The sequence below is a fragment of the Rana temporaria genome, chromosome 1 (genome assembly GCF_905171775.1).
Source record: "Rana temporaria chromosome 1, aRanTem1.1, whole genome shotgun sequence".
NCBI classification, from domain to species: Eukaryota; Metazoa; Chordata; class Amphibia; order Anura; family Ranidae; genus Rana; species Rana temporaria.
Genome location: NC_053489.1, coordinates 51,274,948 through 51,301,825, shown reverse-complemented (window position 1 = coordinate 51,301,825; position 26,878 = coordinate 51,274,948). Strand labels below are relative to the sequence as shown.

The 26,878-nt window shown below is 44.6% G+C and overlaps 1 protein-coding gene across 1 annotated transcript in view; it reads left to right on the top strand.

The window, feature by feature from the left end:
- The first annotated feature begins 5,463 nt into the window (after positions 1 to 5,463).
- LMAN1 (lectin, mannose binding 1) overlaps positions 5,464 to 26,878 on the top strand; it is a 57,589-nt gene continuing 36,174 nt past the window's right edge. Inside the window, exons 1-3 of the mRNA XM_040337875.1 lie at positions 5,464 to 5,708; positions 18,384 to 18,538; positions 23,228 to 23,335. Of these exons, the coding sequence (XP_040193809.1) occupies positions 5,510 to 5,708; positions 18,384 to 18,538; positions 23,228 to 23,335 (462 nt within the window). The 5' untranslated portion in view covers positions 5,464 to 5,509. The remainder of the gene's footprint in view (positions 5,709 to 18,383; positions 18,539 to 23,227; positions 23,336 to 26,878) is intronic.

Genomic DNA, 26,878 nt, shown 5'->3' with positions numbered 1-26,878 from the left:
GTAAACTCTTGATTGCAGTTATTGCCGCCAAGATTGGCACAACCAGTTATTAGGTTTAGGGGCAATGACTTTTTTTTACAGCACTGTATATGGTGAAACTTATGTATATTGATTGATTTGATTGATTGATTTAGTGGATTTGTAGTGCGCCAAATACTGACCCGTAATGGAAGCGTCTAAGTGCAGAAGACATACCTGTAAATAGATAAATCAAGTCAGGGAAAGAAAATAGAAGGAAAAGAAAAAAGGAGAGCACAAAAAAGCAAACTACCAAGGAACAACAGGGAAAAACTAACGTGACTCAGCCTGCTTTTCCCTCAAAAAAACAAGTTTTTATCCTTTTACGAAAGGCCATAATGGAGGGGAGAGACCGGATAGAAACAGGGAGACTATTCCATAGGGACGTTGCTCTCACAGAAAAGCGTCTACCCCCGAAGGTAAGCAGGCGAGCAGATGGACAAGTGACGAGACCAGCTGTGAGTGATCTAAGTCCTCGTGCAGGGGTGTATCGCGTTATCAAGGAATTCAGGCATTGTGGGCCCGTCCCATGATAAGCGCGATAGGCGAGACAAAGAGCCTTAAACTCAATGCGATCTACCACAGTGAGCCAGTGCAGTGATCGCAGGGTAGGGGTAATATGCTCCCGCCTATTTAAGCCGGAGATTAGTCTAGCGGCCTGGTTCTGGACGAGCTGGATTTTCCTCAGCCACTTTAGAGGCATACCCAAATACACAATATTGTTGAAGTCAATCCGGGAGTTGACGAGAGATTGAACCAAGACTTTCCGGTGGTACTGAGAAAACACATTTTTGACCTTTCTCAAACACCTGATGTAATACAGTGCATTGCGGATACATTGATTGACTTGGGGTATCCAATTCAGATTACAGTCAAAAATTGTCCCCAGGACGCGGACTTGATTCACTGGAACCGGACACGGCTCGTGGGCCATTTTCCCAAAAAGACAGCTGGATCAATACCTCCAGAGATGAGAATTTCTGTCTTTTTAGCATTTAGACTAAGGGAATTGCGATCCATCCATTTTTTGATGTCTAATAGACAGGAAGCAAGCTGCAGGCCAGGAGCAGGGTTGGATAGGCTGTCAACGACCAACTGGACATCGTCTGCGTACAACCGATTAAACACTGCATGGGTGTCCAGCAGACTCGCAAGCGGCCGAAGATACACATTAAACAGCCATGGTGACAGGGCAGAGCCCTGAGGCACCTCACAACTCAGGGTGCTGATGGCAGATAGGAAAGGACCGGTTTTAACCTGAAAGGTCCTGTGGGTGAGAAAGTCTGAAAGCCAATATGAAGCGGAGCCGGTAATGTGAAACTCGTCCCGAAGCCTGGCAATCAACATAGCGTGGTCCACGGTGTTAAAGGCCGCGGAGAGGTCAAGGAGCACCAAGGCAGCCGCTCCCCCCGCATCCCTGACTCCGAGCAGCTTCTCTCTGGTGGAAAGAATCGTGAGCTCAATCCCACGGCCCGGGCGGAAACCGCACTGCGAGTCGTGGAACAGACCTGTTGTCTCCGAGTACGATTGAAGTTGGAGAAAAATTTCGTATTCCACCAGTTTAGCCAGGAAACCTATAGCAGAAATGGGTCTGTAATTAGAAAGACAGCCAGGGTCCAAGTTTTTTTTTTTTTTAATTGGTGTGATAATGGCATGTTTCCAGCGAGCCGGAAACACGCCATGGGTTAGAGAAAGATTGACAAGTATCAGGAGGTCGTTCACAACCAGCTCTGCATTCTTCTTCAAGAGCCAGGCTGGACAAATGTCACCATAGAAGTAGGAGGCCTTAATTTTTGCCATAGATTTTAGAAGATGTTCCCGGCTGACCTTACTAAAGGACGACAGGGAATTAGGCACTGAGGAATTTGGTTTGGGGGGGCAAGTGATTGGTTTCTGTGAGTCAGTCCCTAAGAGTGACAGGGGGTCGGATGAGGATTGGGGATATTCCAAGGGAGTTAGTTGTCCTATGCCTAAGCGTATGTCGGCTACTTTAGTAACAAAAGTATTAAGTAGATTGTCGCACAGAGCCTGTGAATGGGGTATATTCACCTGGCTCTGCGTAGGGGGGAATAAGGTTTTAACTATTTTAAAAAGTGCCGAAGCACTGTTATCGGCGTTATCAATAAGATTACCATAATGGGACCTTTTTTGCCATTTTAAGGCCTGTGTATAAGCTCGGCATTGAATTCTATACTGCCTCTTGTCAGTCGAGTTTTTGGTCTTATACCAATGTCGTTCTAGTGCCCGACATTTCCTTTTAATGGTAGACAAGGAGGGGCTGTACCAGGGTTGGTTTTTGCCAGCCCTGTGGCGATTTTTAGACATTGTTAAAGGAGCAACAATGTCCAAAATTGTATTTAATTTAAGTTCCCACACGTCTGATTTGGCTTCGAGGGCAGAAAGACTCTTTTCAAAGGAGCCCAGATCTACATCCTCGGGAATCGATATTTACACATGAATGAAAAGCTTCTGTAAACAGCCATCACAACATATATATATTTTTATAAATGGTTTTATACCTTTTGTAATAATAAAGATTATATAAGGTCTTATGTATCATTGTTCTAATATTTTTTCTGTGGTTACTCTTAAATGTCTCATGAATGAGGTTTTAGTCCTATACATATACAATGAATAGTCTAGGGCAGTTGTGTCCAAACATTTTTTTCAAAGAGGGCCAGATTTGATGAAGTGAACATGCGTGAGGGCCGACCATTTTGCCTGAGATTCTATGAAACATTAAAATTCGGTCTGTGTTCTTCCGAGCACTAATACACGGCCCAACAGGAATTCTCTTGCCTTTGTGGCTGTGTGTGGTGAAGAGATGAGCTCAGGCGTGTTATTTGGATATACTGTATTTATTGGCGTATAACACGCACCTTCACTTAAAAATCTTACATTTTAAATAAAGAACTGTGAAGCAAAATAAGGGTCATTGATCATCAATGCAGCCTCACAAGTGTCATAAATGCAGCACCCCCATTGTCCTGAATGCAGCACCCCCATTGGCCTAAATGCAGCACCCCCATTGTCCTAAATGCAGCACCCCCATTGGCCTAAATGCAGCACCCCCATTGTCCTAAATGCAGCACCCCCATTGTCCTAAATGCAGCACCCCCATTGTCCTAAATGCAGCACCCCCATTGTCCTGAATGCAGCATCCCCTTTGTCCTGAATGCAGAACCCCCATTGGCCTAAATGCAGGACCCCCATTGGCCTAAATGCAGCACCCCCCTTGCCCTGAATGCAGCACCCCCATTGTCCTGAATGCAGCACCCCCGTTGTCCTGAACGCCAGATGTAAGGAGGGACTCTGCTGGGTACGCCTGTTGTAAGGAGGGACTCCGCTGGGTACGCCTGATGTATGGAGGGACTCCGCTGGGTATGCCTGATGTAAGGGGGGACTCTGTAGGGTATGCCTGATGTAAGGGGAGACGCCGCTGGGTATGCCTAATGTAAGGGGGGACTCCGCTGGGTATGCCTGATGTAAGGGGGGACTCCGTTGGGTATGCCTGATGTAAGGGGGGACGCCGCTGGGTATGCCTAATGTAAGGGGGGACTCCGCTGGGTATGCCTGATGTAAGGGGGGACTCCGCTGGGTACGCCTGATGTAAGGAGGGACTCCGCTGGGTATGCCTGATGTATGGAGGGACTCCGCTGGGTATGCCTGATGTAGGAGGGGAACCTGTTGGACATGCCTGATGTAAGGGGGGACGCCACTGGGTATGCCTAATGTAAGGGGGGACTCCGCTGGGTATGCCTGATGTAAGGGGGGACTCCGCTGGGTACGCCTGATGTAAGGAGGGACTCCGCTGGGTATGCCAGATGTAAGGAGGGACTCCGCTGGGACTGCCTGATGCAAGGATGTACTCCGCTGGGGGCACCAGATGTAAGGGAGGACTCCGCTGGGACTGCCTGATGCAAGGATGGACTCCACTGGGGGCACCAGATGTAAGGGAGGACTCCGCTGGGAATGCCTGATGCAAGGATGGACTCCGCTGGGGGCACCAGATGTAAGGGAGGACTCCGCTGGGAATGCCTGATGCAAGGATGGACTCCGCTGGGGGCACCAAATGTAAGGGAGGACTCCACTGGGAATGCCTGATGCAAGGATGGACTCCGCTGGGGGCACCAGATGTAAGGGAGGACTCCGCTGGGTATGCCTGATGTAAGGAGGGACTCCACTGGGAATGCCTGATGCAAGGACGGACTCTGCTGGGGGCACCTGATGTAAGGAAGCACTCTGCTGGGGACACCTGATGGCATCTGGTGGCAGGTGACGTGGCAGGTGACACACTTGGGGCTAACACTGATTCAGCATTATGGTGAGTTAAATAATTTCATTCTATATTACAATGTAATAATAGAAATAATGCGCTTCAATCATCCTGACACCATAACAACTATGGTGCCGGGATGATTGAAGCGCTAACACCAAGTGTTTGGAGTCTCTTTATCTGCTGATTGTTAAACTCTGGAATACACACATTTCTATTGTAGTGTAGGAACTGGGCCTGCTGTCGCTCCATCCATCCTTCTCTCTCCTTCCCTCCCTCTTTCTTTTTCTCTTTATTTCTCCCTTTATTTCTCCCCTTCCTTTTCACCCTCCATCCCTCATTCATCTCAGACTCTAACCACACCCTTGCTGAGCCACGCCCATTTAAGCCACGCCCACTATCCACATAAACCATGCCCATTTTCCCGCCGCATTTTTCTACTTCTGTAATACAAACGAATGCCCCCCCCCTAATTATAGCAAGGCTCTGCCTACATGCAAAAAAGTGTCCCAGATTTTTTTTTTTTGCAATGTTGGCAACTATGGAGAAGGAGTTTTCAGTGTGATTTGTTCTACTTTAAAGAAACCTACTCTCACTTCCTGTTGTATCTGGAGACAGGAAGTGAAGGAAAATCTCCCCTTAAAGAAACACATAAAAACAAAAAGAGCACTCCGGGAGATTTAACCCTATTCTACCCAGAACCAAAGAGCCTTTATTTTCCGCTATACTTTAAATAAAAAATAAATAATGATTGGTTGAAAATAAATAATGATTGGTTGAAAATAAATAATGATTGGTTGAAAAAAAAAAATGATTGGTTGACCATTTTTTTTAGCAGGTAGCACAGTGTACATAATTGTTTCCACTATATTTCTTGTCCACAGTTTATTTCTAACCAGTAGGGTACAAATTAAAGGACACTTTCTCTGTAAACTACAACTTTACAAACTCCAAAGGTGTACTGAGGAGGACCCCTTGAACCCCCTCCCTCATTCCTTTCAATTATGTGACCCCCTGTAAGGTGAAGCTATAGAGCTGGACACATCAGCGCCTACAGCGACCCCTGCGGCCGGAGGAGCGCACAACCTGTCATGAACTAGCCATCGGCAAGGCAACGCGTGTCGTCCCGCCCACCGGCCGCCGTCAGGCCAATCAGCGAACGCCCTGTTGGCTGAGCATGGTTTCTCCGGTCACACTACGTCAGCACTGTCCAAGATGGCGATGTCCATAGAGCGGCGACAGCAGCGTTCAGTGACCGGGCTGTGCTCGGTGCTGCTTCTATTCTGGAGCCTGAGCTGTGCCGGGGCGGAGGAGGACAAGCCGCCTCACCGCAGGTTCGAGTACAAGTACAGCTTCAAGGGGCCCTACCTGGTGCAGTCTGACGGCTCCGTCCCCTTCTGGACTCACAGTGGAAGTAAGTGCTGAGTGAGGGGGGACTGTGTACTACAACCTATATACACACAACACAAGGGGGGGAAGATACCCCATATATACTCCACCGGGGAGAAGACACCCCCATATATACAACACCAAGGAGAAGAAAACCCCCATATATACTCCACTGGGGAGAAGACAGCCCCCCATATATACAACACCAAGGAGAAGAACCCCCCCCCCCCCATATATACTCCACCGGGGAGAAGACACCCCCCCATATATACAACACCAGAGAGAAGACAGACCCCCATATATACTCCACCGGGGGAGAAGACAGCCCCCCCATATATACTCCACCGGGGGAGAAGACAGCCCCCCATATATACTCCACCGGGGGAGAAGACAGCCCGCCCATATATACTCCACCGGGGGAGAAGACAGCCCCCCCCATATATACTTCACCGGGGGAGAAGACAGCCCCCCCATATATACTCCACCTGGGAGAAGACAGCCCCCCCATATATATACTCCACCGGGGGAGAAGACAGCCCCCCCCAATATATACTCCACCGGGGGAGAAGACAGCCCCCCCCAATATATACTCCACTGGGGGAGAAGACAGCCCCCCCATATATACTGCACTGGGGGAGAAGACAGCCCCCCCATATATACTGCACCGGGGGAGAAGACAGCCCCCCCATATATACTCCAACGGGGAGAAGACACCCCCCCCCATATATACTCCAACGGGGAGAAGACAGCCCCCCCATATATACTTCACCGGGGAGAAGACAGCCCCCCCCGTATATACTCCACCGGGGAGAGAGACACCCCCCCATATATACTCTACATAGCCCTCCTTAATACAGACATTTCCTATTTACCTATCATGTGAGAAGACATTTCTAATATCCATTTCCTGGGGGCAGACATTCCTGATATCTCTCTGCTGGGAGCACATACTACCCCACAGCCCTGACCTGTGAGCAGACATTCCTCTGTGTGTCAGTGCTGAGAGCAGACTTCTCCTGAATGGCTGATAAATGCAGACGTTGCTTTTACACTCCGGGGACACATACCTGATCTTCTCTTTGACAGACACCCCTATATACCTTTCCCAAGGGGACAGACACCCCCATATATACCCCTCTGAGTCATTTGTTGACAACTACAAGCCGACAGCTGCAAAGGATGTTGGGGCTTGTAGTTTATTCAGACACAGCTGTATGAATGAATGACGGGCGTGTGGGCGAACTTCTCTCTGTATTGCTTTCACGGGGAGAGGGGGTATCTGGCAGGTGCAACAGCATTGGGAACATGTTGCATGTGCCACCTTAAAAATGGGTGCAACATGTTCCCAAACGTGACCTTATCCTTTATCCTATGCAATGCAGGGGGTCCGCCGCATTGGTTACATTTTACAGCAGCCTGGAGTCGTCGCCCCCTCCCGCCGCCCTCCAGTGCGTCTATCGACTCACCGATACGATCAGCGATTCGGAGACAGGATCCGCCGGCCCCGGATGTTTACTATAGAGATTTACGGTGGACCCGATGGTCGCCGGAGTCTCTATGGTCATTCGGAGGCCGGGCACGATGTTATGACGTCACGTCAGGCCCGGCCTCTGCATTCAAACAATCGGCGCCGCTTTGGCTGGGAAGCCGAGATCATTTTTTGGGGGGATTTCAGGTTTCCCAGTCTAGAGGTGAGATCTTATTTACCCCATATATCACCGTCAAGAGGACCTGTCATGCCATATTACTATTACAAGGGATGTTTACATTCCTTGTAATAAGAATAAAAATGTTAAAAATTTTTTTTTAAAGTGTCAAACTTAAAAAAAGAAAAAGTAAAATTTAACAATAAAAAACGTTTGTTTGTTTTTTAAGTGCCCCTGTCCCCATGCGTAGAAGCGAATGCATACGCAAGTCCTGCCCACATATGAAAACTGTTCAAACCATACATGAGAGGTATCGCTGTGAACGTTAGAGCGAGAGCAATAATTTTGGCCCTAAACCACCTCTGTAACTCAAAACATGTAACCAGTAAAAAAATAAATAAAGCGTGTTGCCTATGGGGTTCTTTATTTACCGATTTACGTTTGGCGCCATTCCAGGAGTGTGTGCAATTTTGAAGCGTGACATGTTGGGTATCTATTTACTCGGCGTAACTTCATCTTTCACATTTATGCAAAAAACATTGGGATAACCTTACTGTGTTTTTTTAATGCGTTTGAAAAATTGCTGCTCAAATACCATGCAAGATAGTTACGACCGCCCTTGTATTCTCTATGGTCTTTGCTAAAAAAAAAACATATGTTTCAGGGGTTCTGTGTAATTTTCTAGCAAAAAAATATTATTTTTACATCTAGGAGAGAAATGTCAGAATGGGTGGCAAGTGTTTAAAGTGTAATGCCGCGTACACGCGATCATTTTTCAGCATGTAGAAAAAAACAATTTTTTTCCAACTTCATCATTAAAACGGCTTCGCCCACACACGGTCGTTTAAAAAAAAAAATGCTCTAGCAAAGCGCGGTGACGTACGACGGCGCTATAAAGGGGAAGTTCCATTCGGATGACGCCACCCTTTGGGCTGCTTTAGCTGGTTTCGTGTAAGTAAAAGACGATTTGCGCTTTTCTGTCTGTTACAGCGTGATGAATGTGCTTACTCCATTATGAATGGTAGTTTTACCAGAACGAGCGCTCCCGTCTCATAACTTGCTTCTGAGCATGCGTGTTTTTTTTACGTCGTTTTAGCCCACACACGATCATTTTTTACATTGTTTAAAACGTCGTTAAAAAATGCAGCATGTTCGAATTTTTTTTTTTTGTCGAACCCGAAAAATGATGTGAAGCCCACACTTTTTAAAAAATGACATTTTTTAAAAACGTTGTTTTTTACATGCCGAAAAATGATGGTGTGTACGCGGCATGAGTCCACCCTAACACTAAGATCCGTGCATCTACAGACATCCATGATCTAACACTAACCTATCTACCCCGTAAAGAAGAAATCATTATACATACCTTTTTTTGGAAACTGGTCCGGTCCCACGCTGAGCTGTGGAGACGGGTGCAGAGGACAGAGCCGACAGCGGAAGCCCCATTGTAATAGTGACGTCACTCCCCATTCATTTCAAAGCCCTTGTCGGCTGTGTCCTATGCAAAGCTTCTGCAGCTGGAGTCCGGATTGGCTTCAAAAAAAGGTATGTACAGTGTACACTGATTTCTTCTTTACAGGGTATATAGGTTAGTGCTAGATTGTGGATGTCTGTAGATGCAGGGATTTTAGTGTTGGGGTGGACTTGCACTTTAAAGCGGATGTCTGCTGAAAAAAAAAAAATATTAAAAGCCAAATACTGCAGCTGCTGACTTTTAATATTAGGACACTTACCTGTCCTGGAGTCCAGCGCCGTCCGCAGCAGAGGACGATCTGCCCCCCCCCCCGCCATCCTCGGTGAGGGAACCAGGAAGTGAATCGCTCTGGCTTCACTGCCCGGTTCCCTACGGCGCATGCGCGAGTCGCGCTACGCCTGCCTATTGGTTACCGCTGTGTTCTGGGAGCCGAGACATCATGCCCGCAGTTTACCCGAGACTGTGTGGCCGGAAGTGGGTGCAAATACCTGTCTTTAGACAGGTATCTGCACCCCCCTCCCCCCTGAAAGGTGTCAAATGTGACACCGGAGGGGGGGAGGGTTCCGATCAGCGGGAGTTCCACTTTAGGGTGGAGCTCCGCTTTAAGCTTTGACAAAACCTGGACGATGATTGGTTTCTATGCACAGCTCCACCAGATTCTGTGTATGTCAGTTTTAGTTATCCCCCCTCCCCCCCAATGTGTTGAAGTCCCAGCCAACAACTGGTACAGAAGTATTGTATTGAGAATATGTTGTGACTTTGTGTCTCCAGTCACTATTACACTCTGTAAGATAATTTTTTTTATTATATAACAGAAGAACACATTCTCTCTAAACTGTATCTTCTTTTTTTATTATTATTATTTTTTATCAGTATTTCTCTTAGAGTATCTGTGGTGTTGGCTATGCCCCACTGATTGACACGTGGTGGTTTCATTTCCCCTCATCATATCTGATCTATTGCTAACGCTGATGTGTCCCTATTTGCCATGCGGCAGTGTCGGTGTTCTAATATTTGTACTGAGTGAGCTTGTGGACTCTGACTTAGAAAACAATTGGAACCTTTCAGAGTGATTGTTTTAACATGGTGTACTGTGAACGGCTTGTAGTTGTATCTTTGTAGTTTAAACGTCTTTTTATTTATTGGTGTGAAAAAGAATGATGGTTTTCATACTTAAAGAGAAGGTCCAGCCTGAGTGAACAAATACTGTAGCTGCTGACTCTTAGGCCTCATACACACAGACATTTTAAAAACGGGCTGTAAAGCTAGTACAGATATCAGGAAAAAGACATTAAAAACTGAATTTTATGCGTGTTTTGCATTGGTGTCAATGCGCGTTTAGCTGCACTAGCTTTCAGACTTGTTTCTCTGCCTCTATTCAAAATCATTGGTTCCCTATGGCAGCCCATTGATTTGAATAGAAGTCGCAACAGAAGTTGGATCAATATGATCTGACTTGTGGTGCGACTTGTGTGCTGAGAATCTTAAAGAGGAGCCTTGCCAAAATGTAAATTTTTTAGCGTGAGTTTCCCCCCCAAGATGACACCAGAATCTTCGGTCTGGTATGAATCTTAAGGGGAACCCCCGCCCCAAAAAATGGCTTGGGGCCCCCCCCCCAAGATCCATACCAGACCCTTATCCGAGCATGCAGCCTGGCAAGTCAGGAAAAAAGAGGACGAGCGGACCATACCAGGCCACATGCGCTCAACATGGGGGATGCTCTGCGCCCCCACCCCAAAGCACCTTGTCCCCATGTTGATGAGGACAAAGGACTCTTCCCGACAACCCTTGCTTTTGGTTGTCGGGGGTCTGCAGGCAGGGGCTTATCGGAATCTGGAAGCCCCCTTTAACAAGGGGGGGCCCCCCAGATACCGCCCCACACCCTATGTGAATGAGTATGGACTACATCATACCCCTACCCATTCACCTTATAAAAAAGAAAGTGCCAAAAATAAACACACTACACAGGTTTTTAACGTATTTATTAATGCACCTCCGGCTCTTCTTATTTCTTTCTTCTTTCTCTTCCATGGGGCGGAGCCACCCGATGACATAATTTGAAGGCCATGCCCCTTGTCACGTCATCGCCCGGGGCATGATGGGGCGATAACGTCACAAGGGAATTGCGTCATCCAGTGGCCCCGCCCCATGCCAATATGATGACGTAATTCCCTTGTGACATTATCACCCCATCATGCCCTGGGCGATGACGTGACAAGGGGCGTGGCCTTTAAATTATGTCATCGGGTGACTCCGCCCCTTGCTAATATAAGTAATTTGCACACGGCAGACCCAGCATTACACCAGAAGATCGCGTTGAGTCAACATCGGAAGAAGAGCAGTGGGAGAGGGGAGAAGGACCGGCAGGGGGAGGGAGAGGAGCTGGAGGTTCCTTAATAAAATACGTAAAAAAACCTGTGTGTCATATATATATATATATATATATACACACACACACACACATTATATATATATATATATATATATATATATATATATATATATATATATATAATCTCTCTGGTATCTGGGAAGGGGGCTTCCAGATTCCGATAAGCCCCTGCCCGCAGACCCCGACAACCAAAGGCAAGGGTTGTTAGGAAGAGGTCCTTGTCCTCATCAACATGGGGACAAGGTGCTTTGGGGTGGGGGGCAGGGGACCCAATGCGCGTGGCTAGCGAGTGCGATCGGGTGCTTGAGAGCCAGCACAGGGATGTGTGTGTGTGTGTGTATAAACCCTGTGCTGTCAACGGAGAGGAGACAGATTGTGTGAAGAAACAGCAATCTGTCATCTCTCCTAGTTAGTCCCATCCCCCCCACAGTTAGAACACAGTCAGGGAACACAGTTAACCCCTTTCCCTGCCAGTGTCATTTACACAATAATCAGTGCATTTTTATAGCACTGATCGCTGTATAAATGACAGTGGTGTCAAAAGTGTCTGATCTGTCTGCCGCAATGTCGTAGTCCCGATAAAAAAATCACAGATCACCACCTTTACTAGTAATAAATAAATTCATAATAAAAAAAATGCCATAAATATATCCCCTATTTTGTAGACGCTATAACGTTTGTGCAAACCAATGAATATACACTTATAGCGATTTATTTACCAAAAATATGTAGAATATGTAGAAGAATATAATTTATTTTTTTCTTTATTTTTTGGGGGGTGATAGTTATTATAGCAAAAAGTCAAAAATATAGCGCTTTTTTTGTTTATAGCACAAAAAATTCTAACCGCAATGGTGATCAAATACCATCAAAAGAAAGCTCTATTTGTGGGGAAAAAAGATGTCAATTTCGTTTTAGGTACAACATCGCACAACGGCGCAATTGTCAGTTAAAGCGACGCAGTGCCGAATCGCAAAAAAGGGCCTGGTCAGGAAGGGGATAAATCCCTCCTGGGCTGAAGTGGTTAAACAATGCAGAGCTCTGACCTGACAGCTGGGATGTGAAGGGGTTTTCTTTACCTGCAAAGTGGGGAATAATATCCAGTACATCCTTTTAGTAAAAGCACCACACAGTACAAACACTGGCTAGGCACCCATTTAACCCTTTGATTGCCCTAGATGTTGAACCCTTTCCCAGCCAGTGTCATTAGTACAGTGACAGTGCATATTTTTAGCACTGATCACTTTATTAGTGTCACTGATTCACACCTATGCATTTTTTTTGTGTGTTTTCAGTTTTGCAGAAACACTACAGTCCATTTAACATGGTTTCCTATGAGTCATGTTCACATATGTGCATTTTATAGAAAGGGACATTTTTTTTTTTTTTTTTTTGATTCCATAGACTTCAATGAATCAAAAACGTGTATTGAATTGCACCTGGAAAACGATGCAAACTGCAACCTGCATAGGTGTAAATCAGGCCTTACACAGGATCCGAATATCGTACGACTTTTTTGCTTAACTGGTTACCGACCAGCCACCGTCGTTTTACGGCGGCAGGTTGGCTCCCCTGCGCGAGAGCCCGTAGCTATACGTCGGCTCTCACACAGGCCACTAGGGGCGCGTGTGCGCCGCCGGAGGGGCACGTGCACGGCGCTCGCCTGCGACTCCCATGCGCTTGCCTGGCAGGCGCGATCATCGCCGGGCACACGCGATCGCTCGTTACAGAGCGGGGACCGGGAGCTGTGAGTGTAAACACACAGCTCCCGGTACTGTCAGCGGGGGAAATGCTGATCTTCTGTTCATACAATTTATGAACAGAAGATCAGTGATTTCCCCTAGTGAGGCCACCCCCCCTACAGTTAGAACACACCCAGGGAACATACTGAACCCCTTCCCCGCCCCCTTCACTGCCAGTGGCATTTTTATAGTAATCCAATGCATTTTTATAGCACTGATCGCTATAAAAATGCAAATAGTCCCAAAAATGTGTCAAAAGTGTCCGCCATAATGTCGCAGTACCGAAAAAAAATCGCTGATCGCCGCCATTACTAGTAAAAAAAAATATTAATAAAAATGCCATAACAATACCCCCTATTTTGTAAACGCTATAACTTTTGTGCAAACCAATCAATAAACGCTTATTGCAATTTTTTTTTTTTTTTTTTACGAAAAATATGTAGAATACGTATCGCCCTTTTTTTTTTTCATATATATTTTTGGGGGATATTTATTATAGCAAAAAGTAAAAAATATTCATTTTTTTCAAAATTGTCGCTCTATTTTTGTTTATAGCGCAAAAACTAAAAACCGCAAAGGTGATCAAATACCACCAAAAGAAAGCTCTATTTGTGGGGGGAAAAAGAACACCAATTTTTGTTTGGGAGCCACGTCGCACGACCGCGCAATTGTCAGTTAAAGCGACGCAGTGCCAAATCGCAAAAAGTGTTCTGGTCTTTGACCAGCAATATGGTCCGGGGGTTAAGTGGTTAATAGTCGCAAGTAGAAATTAAATAGGTTATTAAAGTCACAAATTCTCATACAGCAGAAAAAAAAATCGGAAATGATGTTATGTATTTGTATTGTATTTTCAGACGACAACTGTACTGACCAAACAAAAATCGTACGATTTGGTATTGTACAAGGAAAATTTTCGTGCATGTCCGATAAAATATCGGATGAACTGTCATGATCGGCTCTGGAAATGTCTGTACTAACGATCCGATTATCGTACAATTCTTCCTCGGACAACATTTTTCGTAGGATATTCGGATCGTCTGTACGGGCCATTAGTATCGGCTTGTCTGCTGCAATATTGCAGTCCCCCAAATGTTTCTGATTGCCTCCATTACTAGTATAAAAATATATATTTTAGTTTGAAGACGCCGTAACTTTTGCACAAACCAATCAATATACGCTTATAGGGAGACTACGTATTGGCCTAAATTTATGAATAATTTTTTTCTTTTATCAATTTATTTTTTTTATTATATATGTTTTATAGCAGAAAGTAACACAATGGTCTGGTCATGAAGGGGGGTAAATCTTCCAGAGGTCAAGTGGTTATAAATAGGCAACCACACTTTAAATTCAATAATGACTATGATAGAGCTGCACCATTAATCGTTAAATTGTGATCTCGATTCAACCAGAGTCCTGACGATCTCCAATGCAGAGTTTGACGAGTGGAGAGACTTTATCTATCCGGGAAGTCTGCCAAGTTTTTAACAGGAAACTTTGTAACTAATGCTTCATTCTTGGATCAAAGGGATAAACTTCTGTGTGTGTGTGTGTGTGTGTGTAGCTATACGTCATCTCGCCGAGCAGCCAATAGGGGCGTGCGCGCACTCCCTGCTCGCCCCTGACGCCGCCACCCCATGTGCCCGGCGGGCGCGATCACCGCCGGGCACCCGCGATCGCTCGTTACAGAGCGAGAACCTGGAGCGGTGTGTGGTCCTGTCAGGGGGAGAAATGACGGTTCGCCTGTTCATACAATGTATGAACAGCGATCAGTCATTTCCCCTAGTAAGTCCCACCCCCCCTTCAGTTAGAACACACCCAGGGAACATACTTAACCCCTTCCCCACCCCCTAGTGTTAACCCCTTCCCTGCCAGTGGCATTTTTATAGTAATCAATGCATTTTTATAGCACTGATCGCTATAAAAATGGCAATGGTCCCAAAAATGTGTCAAGTGTCCGCCATAATGTCGCTGTACCGATTAAAAATTGCTGATCGCCGCCATTACTAGTTTAAAAAAAAATTATGAAAAATATGTAGAAGAATACGTATCGGCCTAAACCAGGGATAAGCAATTAGCGGACCTCCAGCTGTTGCAAAACTACAATTCCCATCATGCCTCTGCCTCTGGGTGTCATGCTTGTGGCTGTCAAGGGTATTGCTATGCCTCATGGGACTTGTAGTTCTGGAACAGCTGGAGGTCCGCTAATTGCATATGTCTGGCCTAAACTGAGGATTTTTTTTTTTTTTATATATATTTTTGGGGGATATTATAGCAAAAGGTAAAAAATATTCATTTTTTTTCAAAATTGTCGCTCTATTTTTGTTTTATAGCGCAAAAACAAACTGCAAAGGTGATCAAATACCACCAAACGAAAGCTCTATTTGTGGGAAAAAAGGACGCCAATTTTGTTTGGGAGCCACGTCGCACGACAGCGCAATTGTCAGTTAAAGCGACGCAGTGCCGAATCGCAAAAAGTGGCCTGGTCTTTGACCAGCAATATGGTCCGGGGCTTAAGTGTTTATTACAAGAGAAGTGTAATTTTTTTTTATACCAAGCAATTCCTCTTTCAGTGGCAGGACAGCAGTGATATTGGGTTACTTTGTAGACATTTGTTTGTCTTTGCACAACATTATTACAGGTCTGTGTGCTTTGCAGAGTAAACCAAGACATTACCTGTATTATCAGACTGGATAACTTTCATTATGTATACAGATTTAAATAGAACAGGTTATTAAGGATTCGTTAAACCATTTATTCATGCTGAATTGCATAATTGCATCATTTGTGTGCTTGACAGAGGACCGGCCAGTAAAAGTTAGACCGTATTAAAGGAGACCCGACTGTTCGTAAAATTTGACATGGAGGGTTAAGAACAGGCACCAGAGGAGAAGCACCTTCATGAGCGGTCCCTAATTCTAGAACTACAAGGCACTCAGGAAATTTTTAAGAAAGAGCCCTTTATTTATTTTTTATGTCTGAATAATTGCATTTAACCACTTGCCGACATCAATACGTAGATATACGTTGCGGTTTACCAGGGTTATGGCTAAAAATATAAACCATAACCCTATATTTTGTATTTATTTTTGCAGCTAACAGCTGGCTTTCTTATGAAAGCATTCCGAGCGGCTCATGAGCCACTAGAATGCTTTCCAGAGTGATGGGAGATGTTCACCGGTGTTTCTCGGGCTTACTGTTTCTGCCGCTTCACTCGAAAAAAGATCCAGGGGTGCAGCTGGCTGTTCCCATAGGCGATTAAAGAGTAGATCCTCTATGGCCTTGAAGCACCAGAGCAACATAATGATGTCACTTCTAGTCCAGGCTGCAAGTAATTTTTTATTTTTTTAAGCAAAAGATTTAAAAAATATATTTTTCCTTTAAAAATAAAGACATTTTGGGGGTCTTTTTGACCCCAGATCTCTTCATAAAGAGGACCTTTTATCCTTATTTCAATTGCAAGGAATGTTTTTAGATAAATTGAAAAGGATTAAAAAATAAATTTAAAAAATAAATTAAAGGGACAGTGTAAAAATTAAATGTAAAAAAATTGAAAACGCCCCCATCCCTCTGTGCTCGCCTGCAGAATCACACGCCCGTCTAAGCGGTGTGAGGTATTGCCGCAAACTTTAGAGCGAGAGTAATAATTGTAGCGCAAGATCTACTCTGCAACTCTAAATGGGTAACCTGTAAAGGTGGTTAAAATATTCCCTATGGACATTAAGTACTGCAGTTTGTCATCATTCCACGAGCGTGCGCAATTTTAAAACATGACATGTTGGGTATCTATTTACTCAGCATAACATCTTTCACATTTTTCAACAAAAATTGGGGTATATATATTGTGTGGTGTGTTTGTTTTTTAATATTCATTAAAATGTATTTTCAGGAAAAATTGTATTTTAAAAAATGGCTGCGCAAATGTGTGGCATAAAAAAATTGCAACAATCGCCTTCTTTTTCCCTGGGGTCTTTGCTAAAAGACCATGTTTAGCAACTCTGTGGCCAAAATAAAGAGCTAAAATCAGGGTCTTCTGGTAATTTTTGTAAATATTAACCACTTAAGACCCGGACCTTTATGCAGGTAAAGGACCTGGCCAGTTTTTGCGATTCGGCACTGTCGCTTTAACTGACAATTGCGTGGTCGTGCGACGTGGCTCCCAAACAAAACTGGCGTCCTTTTTTTTCCCCACAAATAGAGCTTTTTTTTGGTGGTATTTGATCACCTCTGCGTTTTTTATTTTTTGTGCTATAAACAAAAATAGAGCGACAATTTTGAAAAAAATGCTATATTTTTTACTTTTTTTCTATAATAAATATCCCCAAAAAGATGTAAAAAAAATGTTTTTTCCCCCTCAGTTTAGGCTGATACGTATTCTTCTACATATTTTTGGTAAAAAAAAATCGCAATAAGCGTTTATCGATTTTGGTTTGCGCAAAATGTATAGCGTTTACAAAATAGTTTTATTTTTATTTATTTTTTTTTTACTACTAATGGCGGCGATCAGCGATTATTTTCGTGACTGCGACATTATGGCGGACACATCGGACAATTTTGAAACATTTTTGGGACCATTGTCATTTTCACAGCAAAAAATGCTATAAAATGCACTGTTTACTGTGAAAATGACAATTGCAGTTTAGGAGTTAACCACTAGAGGGCGCTGTATGGGGTTATGTGTGACCTCATATGTTTTTCTAACTGTAGGGGGGCTGGACGGGAACACGCGATCAATGAAGCTGCCACTGTGAAGAACGGGGAAGCTGTGTTTACACACAGCTCTCCCCGTTCTTCAGCTCCGGGGACCGATCGCGGGACTCCGGCAATCGGGTCCCCGTGGCCGCGGAGCTTCGGACTGGGGCCCGCGACCGGGCACTTAGAGGACGTACAGGTACGTGCTTGTGCCCAGCCGTGCCATTCTACCGACTTGTATCTGCAGGAGGCGGTCCTTAAGTGGTTAATACCCACCGCCTCCAGTGCCTGCCCAGGTGTAACAGATTTTCCGCCAACTGATGATCCTGCAGAATCGAACACTTTCAGAAGTGCAGATTTCCTGCTCCACCATTGTGCTCAGTGATTTAGTCCACTGATGACATAGTGGTAAGCAGGGCAAACCACAGAGCGCTGCCGGGGACCAGGAATCTGCAACTCTGATTTGTCCCATCCTGAAGTTGGGGTGGATTCATGTAAACTAGTGAGAGAAAAAAAAGATAAACAAGAAAATTGTTGCTGACTGCAACCAATTAGGTATTGCCTTAAATTTTATTAGAAATGTAAAAAAATTATACGGATTGGTCACTTTTGCCAGCAACTTTACTTCCTGTTGTGTCCCTTTTTAACGAATCGGCGCCAAAATACTTTCCTGTGTTTTTAGTGCATTGTATCTGGCTGGTCATAACTCTTATTTCTCTACAATGGTAACCAAGTCTGCTGTTTGTTATTCTAGATGCCATTCCCAGCGCTGATCAGATCAGAATTACTCCATCCCTAAAGAGCCAGAAAGGATCGGTCTGGACGAAAACCGTGTCAAGTTTTGAGAACTGGGAGGTGGAAGTGACCTTCCGGGTAACGGGACGTGGAAGAATAGGCGCTGATGGGCTGGTAGGTTCCTCCCTTTCTCCTGGGTCTCTTTTTAAATTAAACATTTTTTTTTTCTATCAACAATGTTTGAAGATGCACGTAAAGTTTTTATTAATTTTTAAGGCGTCAAAGAATAAATATCTTGAAGTAACATTCCAGCCACACAGCTTTAAGGCTGCATTCACACCTAGGCGTAGACGACAAATTGCGGCGTTTTTCCCCGGGATTTGCCACGACAAAACGCAACGTTTTTCCCCGCTGTTTTGTACAGGTCATTGGCATCAATGTAAAACGCCCAAGCCGCCCGATTCGCGCGTCAAAAAAGGGTCCGGGACTTGTTTGAAATTCAGGCGTTGGGCGTTCTTTCGGCATTTGGCGTTTTGCATTGGAGATGTGAACCATCTCCATAGAGAATGTTATTTTTCCCCTCTAGCGTTTTTGAGCGTCGCGCTTCAGGCGACAAAACGCTTAGGTGTGAATGCAGCCTTTGCGAATGTCAGTTCTTTTATCTTGCAAAATATCTTTAAAGGGGGACGTCCACCCAACACTAAAATCGTTACATCTTCAGACATCCACAATATAAGTCTAACCTATGTAGCCTTATAAAGAAGAAATCAGTATACATACCTTTTTTGAAGCCGATCATCCAGCAGCAGAAGCTCCGCAGAGGACACAGCCAACAATTGCTGTGAAATGAATGGGGAGTGACGTCACTCATAGACTTACTATGGTGCTTGCGTTGTCGGATGGGTCCTCTGGACCAGGTCGGATCGGCTTCAAAAAAGGTATGTATACTAATTTCTTTACAGGGTTGGATAGGTTAGTGTTGGATCGTAGATGTCTGTAGATGTAGATATTTTAGTGTTGGACCCCATGCACACTATTTGATTTTCTGCAGATTTTTGTCTTCAGAGTTGCCAAAACCATATAATATGAGGTCAAACCTTAAGAGCCGGTTCACACTGGGGCGACTCGTCAGGCGGCTCAGCCGCCTGACGAGTCGCGTCCCATTCAATGCAATAGAACCGTTCTAATTGGAGCGACGCAAGTCGCTCCGACTTAGAAAAAGGTTCCTGCACGACTTTGGGGGCGGCTCGGGGCGACCTGCATTGACTTCTATGCAGAAGTCGTTTTGCTGGTCGCCTCTGAAGTCGTCCTCAGGACGAGTTGCAGAGTCGCCCCCGAAGTCGTGCTGCGGGAGTGTGAACCGGCTCTAAGAGTTTCAATTTGTATGCAATTAGGCAGGCCCTTGACCTACATGGTTTTGGCAAATCTGAAGACAAAAATCCGCAGAAAATCTAATAGTGTGTTTGGGGCTTTAGACTTGCCTTCTTTTTAATTCAGTTTTTTTTTATGTGGTCAAAAACTTTGCATGTGACCAATGATATGCTTTAAAGTGGATGTAAACCCTTGCATATACCCAGTTGAGTGAACAGCCTCAGATGATACACAGAGATGAAACAACAAATCTCCCCAAATAAGTTTTACATGTATATCTGCTGTATTCATCTTGCTATATTCTTTAGAAGGTGCACATTGTGTTAGAAATTTTCTCTTCCTGTTGAGCGGGGGGAATGGAGTCTTGGCATATGTCTTGGCTATGTGTCACAGCTGATTGGAGGAAAGGCACACATCCCCACGTCACATAGAGGAGGGAAGGAATGTGCAGAGCTGTGCTGTGAGTAGACCAGCTCTCTGCTAATCTATTTAAAGCACCCACCCCGACACAAATTTCAGGCTGGTTTTATCTCGGTTGTCGGAGAACTTGTCAGAAGTTATTATGCTGATAACAGAAGAAAGGAACAGCAGAAACGCACAGGATTTGGGGTTTTGGAAAGAGAAACGTAAACACTACAGATATGTGCCTAAGTCAAATTTCATGAATCGGGTTTACATCCACTTTAAGGGTCCCCGCTCAGGCTTTCAAGGTTCGATGAATTGCAAAAACTTTGCATGGCACCAGTGTGCCCCAAGTAAGATGTAAACTCTTGTTTTTTTAATTTGTGCTGAAAGAAATGCCATGTCAATACTAGCTGTTTTAACTTCTTGCCAACCCGCTAGCAATAGATCTATCGTGAGCGGGCAGCACAGCAGCAGCTTGCCTGTACTTTCTGGGGTGCACCTGCGAACCCACGCTTTGATTGGACACGGCTCAAGTTTGGCAGCAGATTTTAGCCAATGATTTTGGCTGAAACCTGCTGATCGGCTGTGTCCAATCACGGCACGGAGTTCTGCGTTTTACAAAGGCAGAGCGAAAAAAAAAATTAGTCGGATCAGTAAGTAAAAGTAGAACACTGTTAACCCCTTGATTACCCCAAGATGTTAACCCCTTTCCCAGCCAGTGTCATTAGTATGGTATTAAAGGGGTTGTTAAGGTTCGTTTTTTATTTTCTAAATAGGTTCCTTTTAAAGCTAGTGCGTTGGTGGTTCACTTACCTTTTTCTTCGATTTCCCTTCTAAAATCTTTTTTCCTTTGTCTGAATTTCTCACTCAGTAAGCTTGCCCCCATCATCAAGCTGTACTGGCTGGGGGTTAGTCAGCGTGCTCGCCCCCAAGGGAGGGGGCGAGCACGCTGACTAACCCCCAGCTAGAACAGCTCGGATGATGGGGGCAAGCTTACTGAGGAGGAACAGGAAGTGAGAAATTCAGACAAAGGGGGAAAAAAAACATTTAGTAGGGAAATCGAGGGAAAAGGTAAGTGAACCAACAATGCACTAGCTTAAAGGAACCTATTTAGAAAATAATAAACGAACCTTTATAACCCCTTTTTTTAACACTGATCACTGTATTAGTGTCACTAGCAATGCCAGTGTCGGTGACAGACCCAGCCAGTGTCTGTTTGCTCCAGATTGCCCGCCACATAATCACAGTCCCACTATTAGTCGCTGATCACTACCATTACCAATATTGTGTCTATAGCTGCATAAATTCTAATATATGTACCATTTTTTTTTTTTTTTTTTTTTTAAGCATGTGATTGGAGCCAGAGGTTCCAATAGGCTTCAAAAAAAGGGTGGGCTCACAGGGCGCAGTCCGGAGGCAGCACAGGGTCCGTGAGCTGGCGGGGGGGGGGGGGGCTGCTGGGTGTATGGTGCGCGTTGGGGGGCAGTGGGGTGTTCCCTGCGGTCAGGTTTTTTCTCTGCAGTGCTTAATAGCAAAAAATGGCCTGGTCCTGAAGTTGGGCAATACCTTCCGGCGGTCATATAAACTGTACTTTTATTTTTGCCTACCCTAAAGTAATTCCCCCAAATGTATACTTGCCTGAATCAGATGGCAGCCCATATAAATCTTCAGAGCCTTCAGACAAAAGGTTCTTTACCTGGCAGTGTCTGTGCAATGGATTCCCCCAATGACATCTATGGAGGCAGTTTAACCAGAGACTAGAGTGATTGTGCATGCATGACCAGGGGAAAGGAACAATTTCTGTGTGTGCCCTGAAGGTTGCTTCATTGTGTGGCCAGCCAATTTAGGGAAGTACGCATCTGGGGATAACGGGTTAAAACGGGTAAAAGTGAAATTATCCTTTAGGCTGGTTTCACACTGCCGCACTGAGCAGCTCAAATTAGGGGTCCGGTGCCTCCCTGTTCATCATTTCAGGTCCGAATTTTTGGCTGTGTCCGGTCCTGAAACACACCAGAAAACTCACAGATCTCCTGTGCAATCCGCACCGCAGCCGCTCCGGAGATGTGTCAACCGGCTTCACAATCTCCTGACACGTGAATTTGGATGTGGAGAAACCCTCATCCAGTAGTGTGAACCCAGCCTTAAGAAGGCTTCTTTTTATTTTAGTGGCTGGCTTTTTAGTTTCTTTTAGGGACCTTTCAAACATGTAAGCTAATTTTTTGTGTTGCTTTAAATGTGTCCATTAATTTTCATTGAGCGCTGTATAATAATACACCATGAATTTTTAACCATGTGTTAGGATAGCGGTCCCCAACCTTTTTGACACCAGGGACGGATTTTGTGGCAGCCAATTGTTCCAGTGACGGGGGGGGGGGGTGTGTAATATTCATAAGGGAGTCTGTCCACAACCCCCTTCACAGCACAGTCCCCTCCGTTCCCCTTCACATTATAGTCATCCTTTACTTTGTGTAGAGTGCCCCTTTACATTAATGTAAATGGGCACTCCAATGTAAAGGGGACTGCACTGTAATGATTGCAGTGCCCCTTTCCAGTGCAGTCCTCATTATGTCACTGTGCCCCTTTACATTACACCACCTGCCATTCTGATGACTTTGTCAGGGGGCAGGAGACCCGCGAGAGGACACGCAGGCTAAGTGGCACAGCAGGAAGTGAGCTGCAATCATGGTTGCCGCTCACCCCCTCCCGTGCGGCCTGGCCATCAACAGGCCGCAGACCTGTACACACACGGAACAACTAAAACTTCTTGCTAAGTGCACCTGAAATATTAGAAGTACTCATTAAAGTGCCGGAAATGCATTTTTGTTTTGTTTAACAAAGTTTAAATGTGCTTAACTATAGGTAATTTGAGTTGTCACTCCTGCCATGCTGCCAGACAAGAGAACCTTCTATCAAACAATGTTTCATACCAATATTATACAGCAGTGATCCCACCCAGTGAATAATTTGCAATCAGCTGATGAAATGTTTATGAATCTTTGCTACATGCTGTATGTCTGTTCTTCCTGTAACCCGTTGTCTTATTGTGTGGTTTTTATTTATTTTTATTTTTGTTGTATGTGTGTGCAGGCTATATGGTACACAGCGGAGCAGGGTCTGGATGGCGAAGTTTACGGGGCTGCTGACTCGTGGAACGGTGTGGGGATTTTCTTTGATTCCTTTGACAATGATGCAAAGGTTTGTTTGCTTTGCTGTTGCACTTTGTTATATTCATACTGTGTTACAGATTACACAAAGGACAAAGCTTGTTTACTTAACTGCTGAAAATTGCATTAAACCAAATTATGTTCTTTATCCCTACAAGAAGGGTTGTATGAAATTGGATACAGTTCTTTGCTTTCACTTAAATATCACACACTGTTATGGCTTGGGAAAATCTTTTATACAGACTCAGATTGAATAGCACTACATACCTCCACTTACAGTTTCTACATTCAAAGCACATGGGCTGTATTATATTGGAATGAAATTTTTCAGAATGTGTAAAATGAAGCCATTTCACAGAAGCACTGCTGTTATGTACAACTTTCCCCCCTAATCTTCAAGGACAGCATATGAGAGACTGAAGCTTCCACACACTGGGACAGCAAACATGTCCTTACCGTCGGTTTGAATGAAAAAAATGTATCCGATTTACCCTTCCACACATTTAAAGTGGATGGGGGAATCACTCTTGCTGTGCTATTGTGTTCAGATGGTGGGGAGACTTAACTGATTATATTTCAAGGGAATGGGCAGACCCTAAGGCCGGGTTCACACCTATGCGAATTGGCTGCGGCTTAAACCGCATCCAATTTGCATAACATTAAATACATTGATTTCAATGAGGCTGGTTCACATATGTGCGATGCATTCGCACTGTGCATTGCCGAAAAATTGTGTGCGTTTTCTAGGCATTGCGGTGCGGCTCAGGTGCGAATTCAGGCCCATTATCTTCTATGGGTACGCATCTGATTCGCACATGTGTTCATTTCTCTTCAGGATTTCTCTCATTCAGCTCAATACACCTCCCCCTCCCCTCTCCCAGATCTCCAAATTTGCATCTAAAACGGAGCTGATCTGCTGAACAGTTTCCCTTTATCTCTCTGCAGAGATACGAGAGCTGAAATTGGCACCGCACAAGTGTGAATCCGGCCTGAAAGGACGCTTTTCTTCTCAAATACCCTTAAGCACAGGTTCCCTTTTGAAGAGAATTCTGAGGCCTGGTTCAGCAGATTTTACTGCCAGTAGACTTGATAAAACAATCGACCAGTGCTAATCAGAATGATAATGTTAGCCCTGGGACCCATGACATCTTGTAGAGTGGTGGGCTTGGTTTTATCATGGACCCCTTGAATCCTTTCTCACATGGAACTGCTCTCATGATTCTTTTAAATCTTGTAAGACTACCACATAGTGTCCCAGTGCAATCTCTGGTGTAGAATCCATTCACACCTACCAGTAGGCCTCCTTTGGGTCTTCCCCATGTCTCAAAGGATAATCATGGGAGTGCATACTCTCAAATGGAACTCCCATATAAAAAATAATGCTAGAAGGTCATTGACCTTGGAAAAGATCAGGCAGATGTTCAATTGGAAGGAGTTCACTGCAGCGTGGAGAGCTTTGAACGATTTCTTAGGATGAATTCCCAGATCACTTATTGGCCCTACCAGACAATGGTGGCTTTAAATCAGAAGACCGGGGACACGAGAAGTCCTTCTCTGCAGTCAGTAGCAGAAGTAATGTGTTTTTTTGGGCAGAACAGAATCTCAGTTCCTTCTTTTGCAACCCATTTGAAGGGTCCCCACAGTCCTCCTAGCAGATTTTTTTTGAGATATCAACTACAGGGAGCAAACAGGTCCCTATATCCAAAAGTCTTCACTTTCTGCAAAGGGCCTGTTTGACTCGCAGAACAATGTCGAGATGGATTCATCTTTTTCAACCCAGAAATCATGCAATGGGTCGCGATGCCCTCATCAATTCCTGGAACGTCAATCTATGCTAAACATCTTCCTCCCGCATTCAGATTCATGCAAAGGATTGGAAATTCTGCTCGAAGAATCTAAATCCGATTTTGATTGCTCCATTCGTGTCCAAGAGAATTGGTTATTTTCTGCCCATTCATGCCTAATGCTGAGACTGGTCATCCTAATGTGCAGTTGGTTAATCCAGAGCAAAGGCATCTGCAATAACATTTTCATAATTACTGCGGTGTATATATACCACACCTGAAGGGATTTTTTTTTTTTATATTTTTTATTCTTTCGAGAATTTCTCACACAGTGCAGTTATTAAGCACTTGCATGAAAATCAGGTATGCAAGAACGTCTTATACAATCAAAAGCCATGACAAGTCTGAAAAGTTACAATGCAAACCCCCCCCCCCCCCCAAGGAGGAACCGGATAGGTGTGTGGATGTCTGCTGAAGGGATGAGAGCCAACGCATTCCGTGCACAGGTCAACATCTTCGATTCCCCCCCCCCCAATTCTCGGCTCCAGGGGGCCCCTTCAGCACTCAAGCCCAGGGGCCCCCACCACCCCAAGTCCTGCCCTGGTACTCGGGGCCTAATAACAGGCCAGATTTTATGTATTACCTTGGGGGGACTAGAATACTGCAATCGCTGAGCAGCAAATAACACCTCTGATGTATTTCAGTTATCTTGCAAACCTGGCCTGTATAGTGGGCCCTAAAGACAAGGTTGATGACCACTTCCCTAGAGGGAAGGGAGTGTAGATTGGGACATATAAGGTGGATGAAGCGGAGTGGGGGTGTCACTAACTGGGTGTGCTTCTATAAGAAATCGTATAAGTAGAGATGTGGTCAGAAGCATACAGAACTGCATCAATCTCCCCGAGCGTCTATAGATGGTGATCAGTGGCAGTATAGTATCTCCATTTCTCTCTAAATCTTTCTAATTAAATTTTGCTAGACGAGGAACCCAAGGAGGGGAATTTTGGACCTAACATTGCAGATCTGGCTTTGAAAGATGGAGGGGGCTCCAATTGTGACCCTGACATAGTGTCAGACTTCACTTGTCTACCTGCTTTAAACCAACCTCAGGATGACACTCCTGTAACCTGCCTGTTTAACCACTTCCTTACTGGGCACATATACTCCTTCCTGACCAGGTGAAATTTCAGCTTGTGGCACTGCGTCACTTTAACTGACAATTGCGCGGTCGTGTGACGTGGCTCCCAAACAAAATTGACGTCCTTTTTTTCCCACAAATAGAGCTTTCTTTTGGTGGTATTTGATCGCCTCTGCGTTTTTTATTTTTTGCGCTATAAACAAAAATAGAGCTACAATTTTGAAAAAAAAAAACAATATTTTTTACTTGTTGCTATAATAAATAGCCCAATTTTTTTTAAAAAACATTTTTTTTCTCAGTCTAGGCGATACGTATTCTTTTACATATTTTTGGGGGGAAAAAAAAAAATCGCAAGAAGCGTCTGGTTTGCGCAAAAGTTATTGCGCTGACAAAATAGGGGACAGAATTATTATTTTTATTTTTTTTACTACTAATGGCGATCAGCATTTTTTTTGTGACTGCGACATTATGGCGGACACATCGGACACTTTTGACACATTTTTGGCGCCATTCACATTTATACAGCGAACAGTGCTATAAAAATGCACTAATTACTGTATAAATGTGACTGGCATTGAAGGGGTTAACACTATGGGGGTGAGGAAGGGGTTAAATGTGTACCCTAAATTGTGTTCTAACTGTAGGTGGGGGG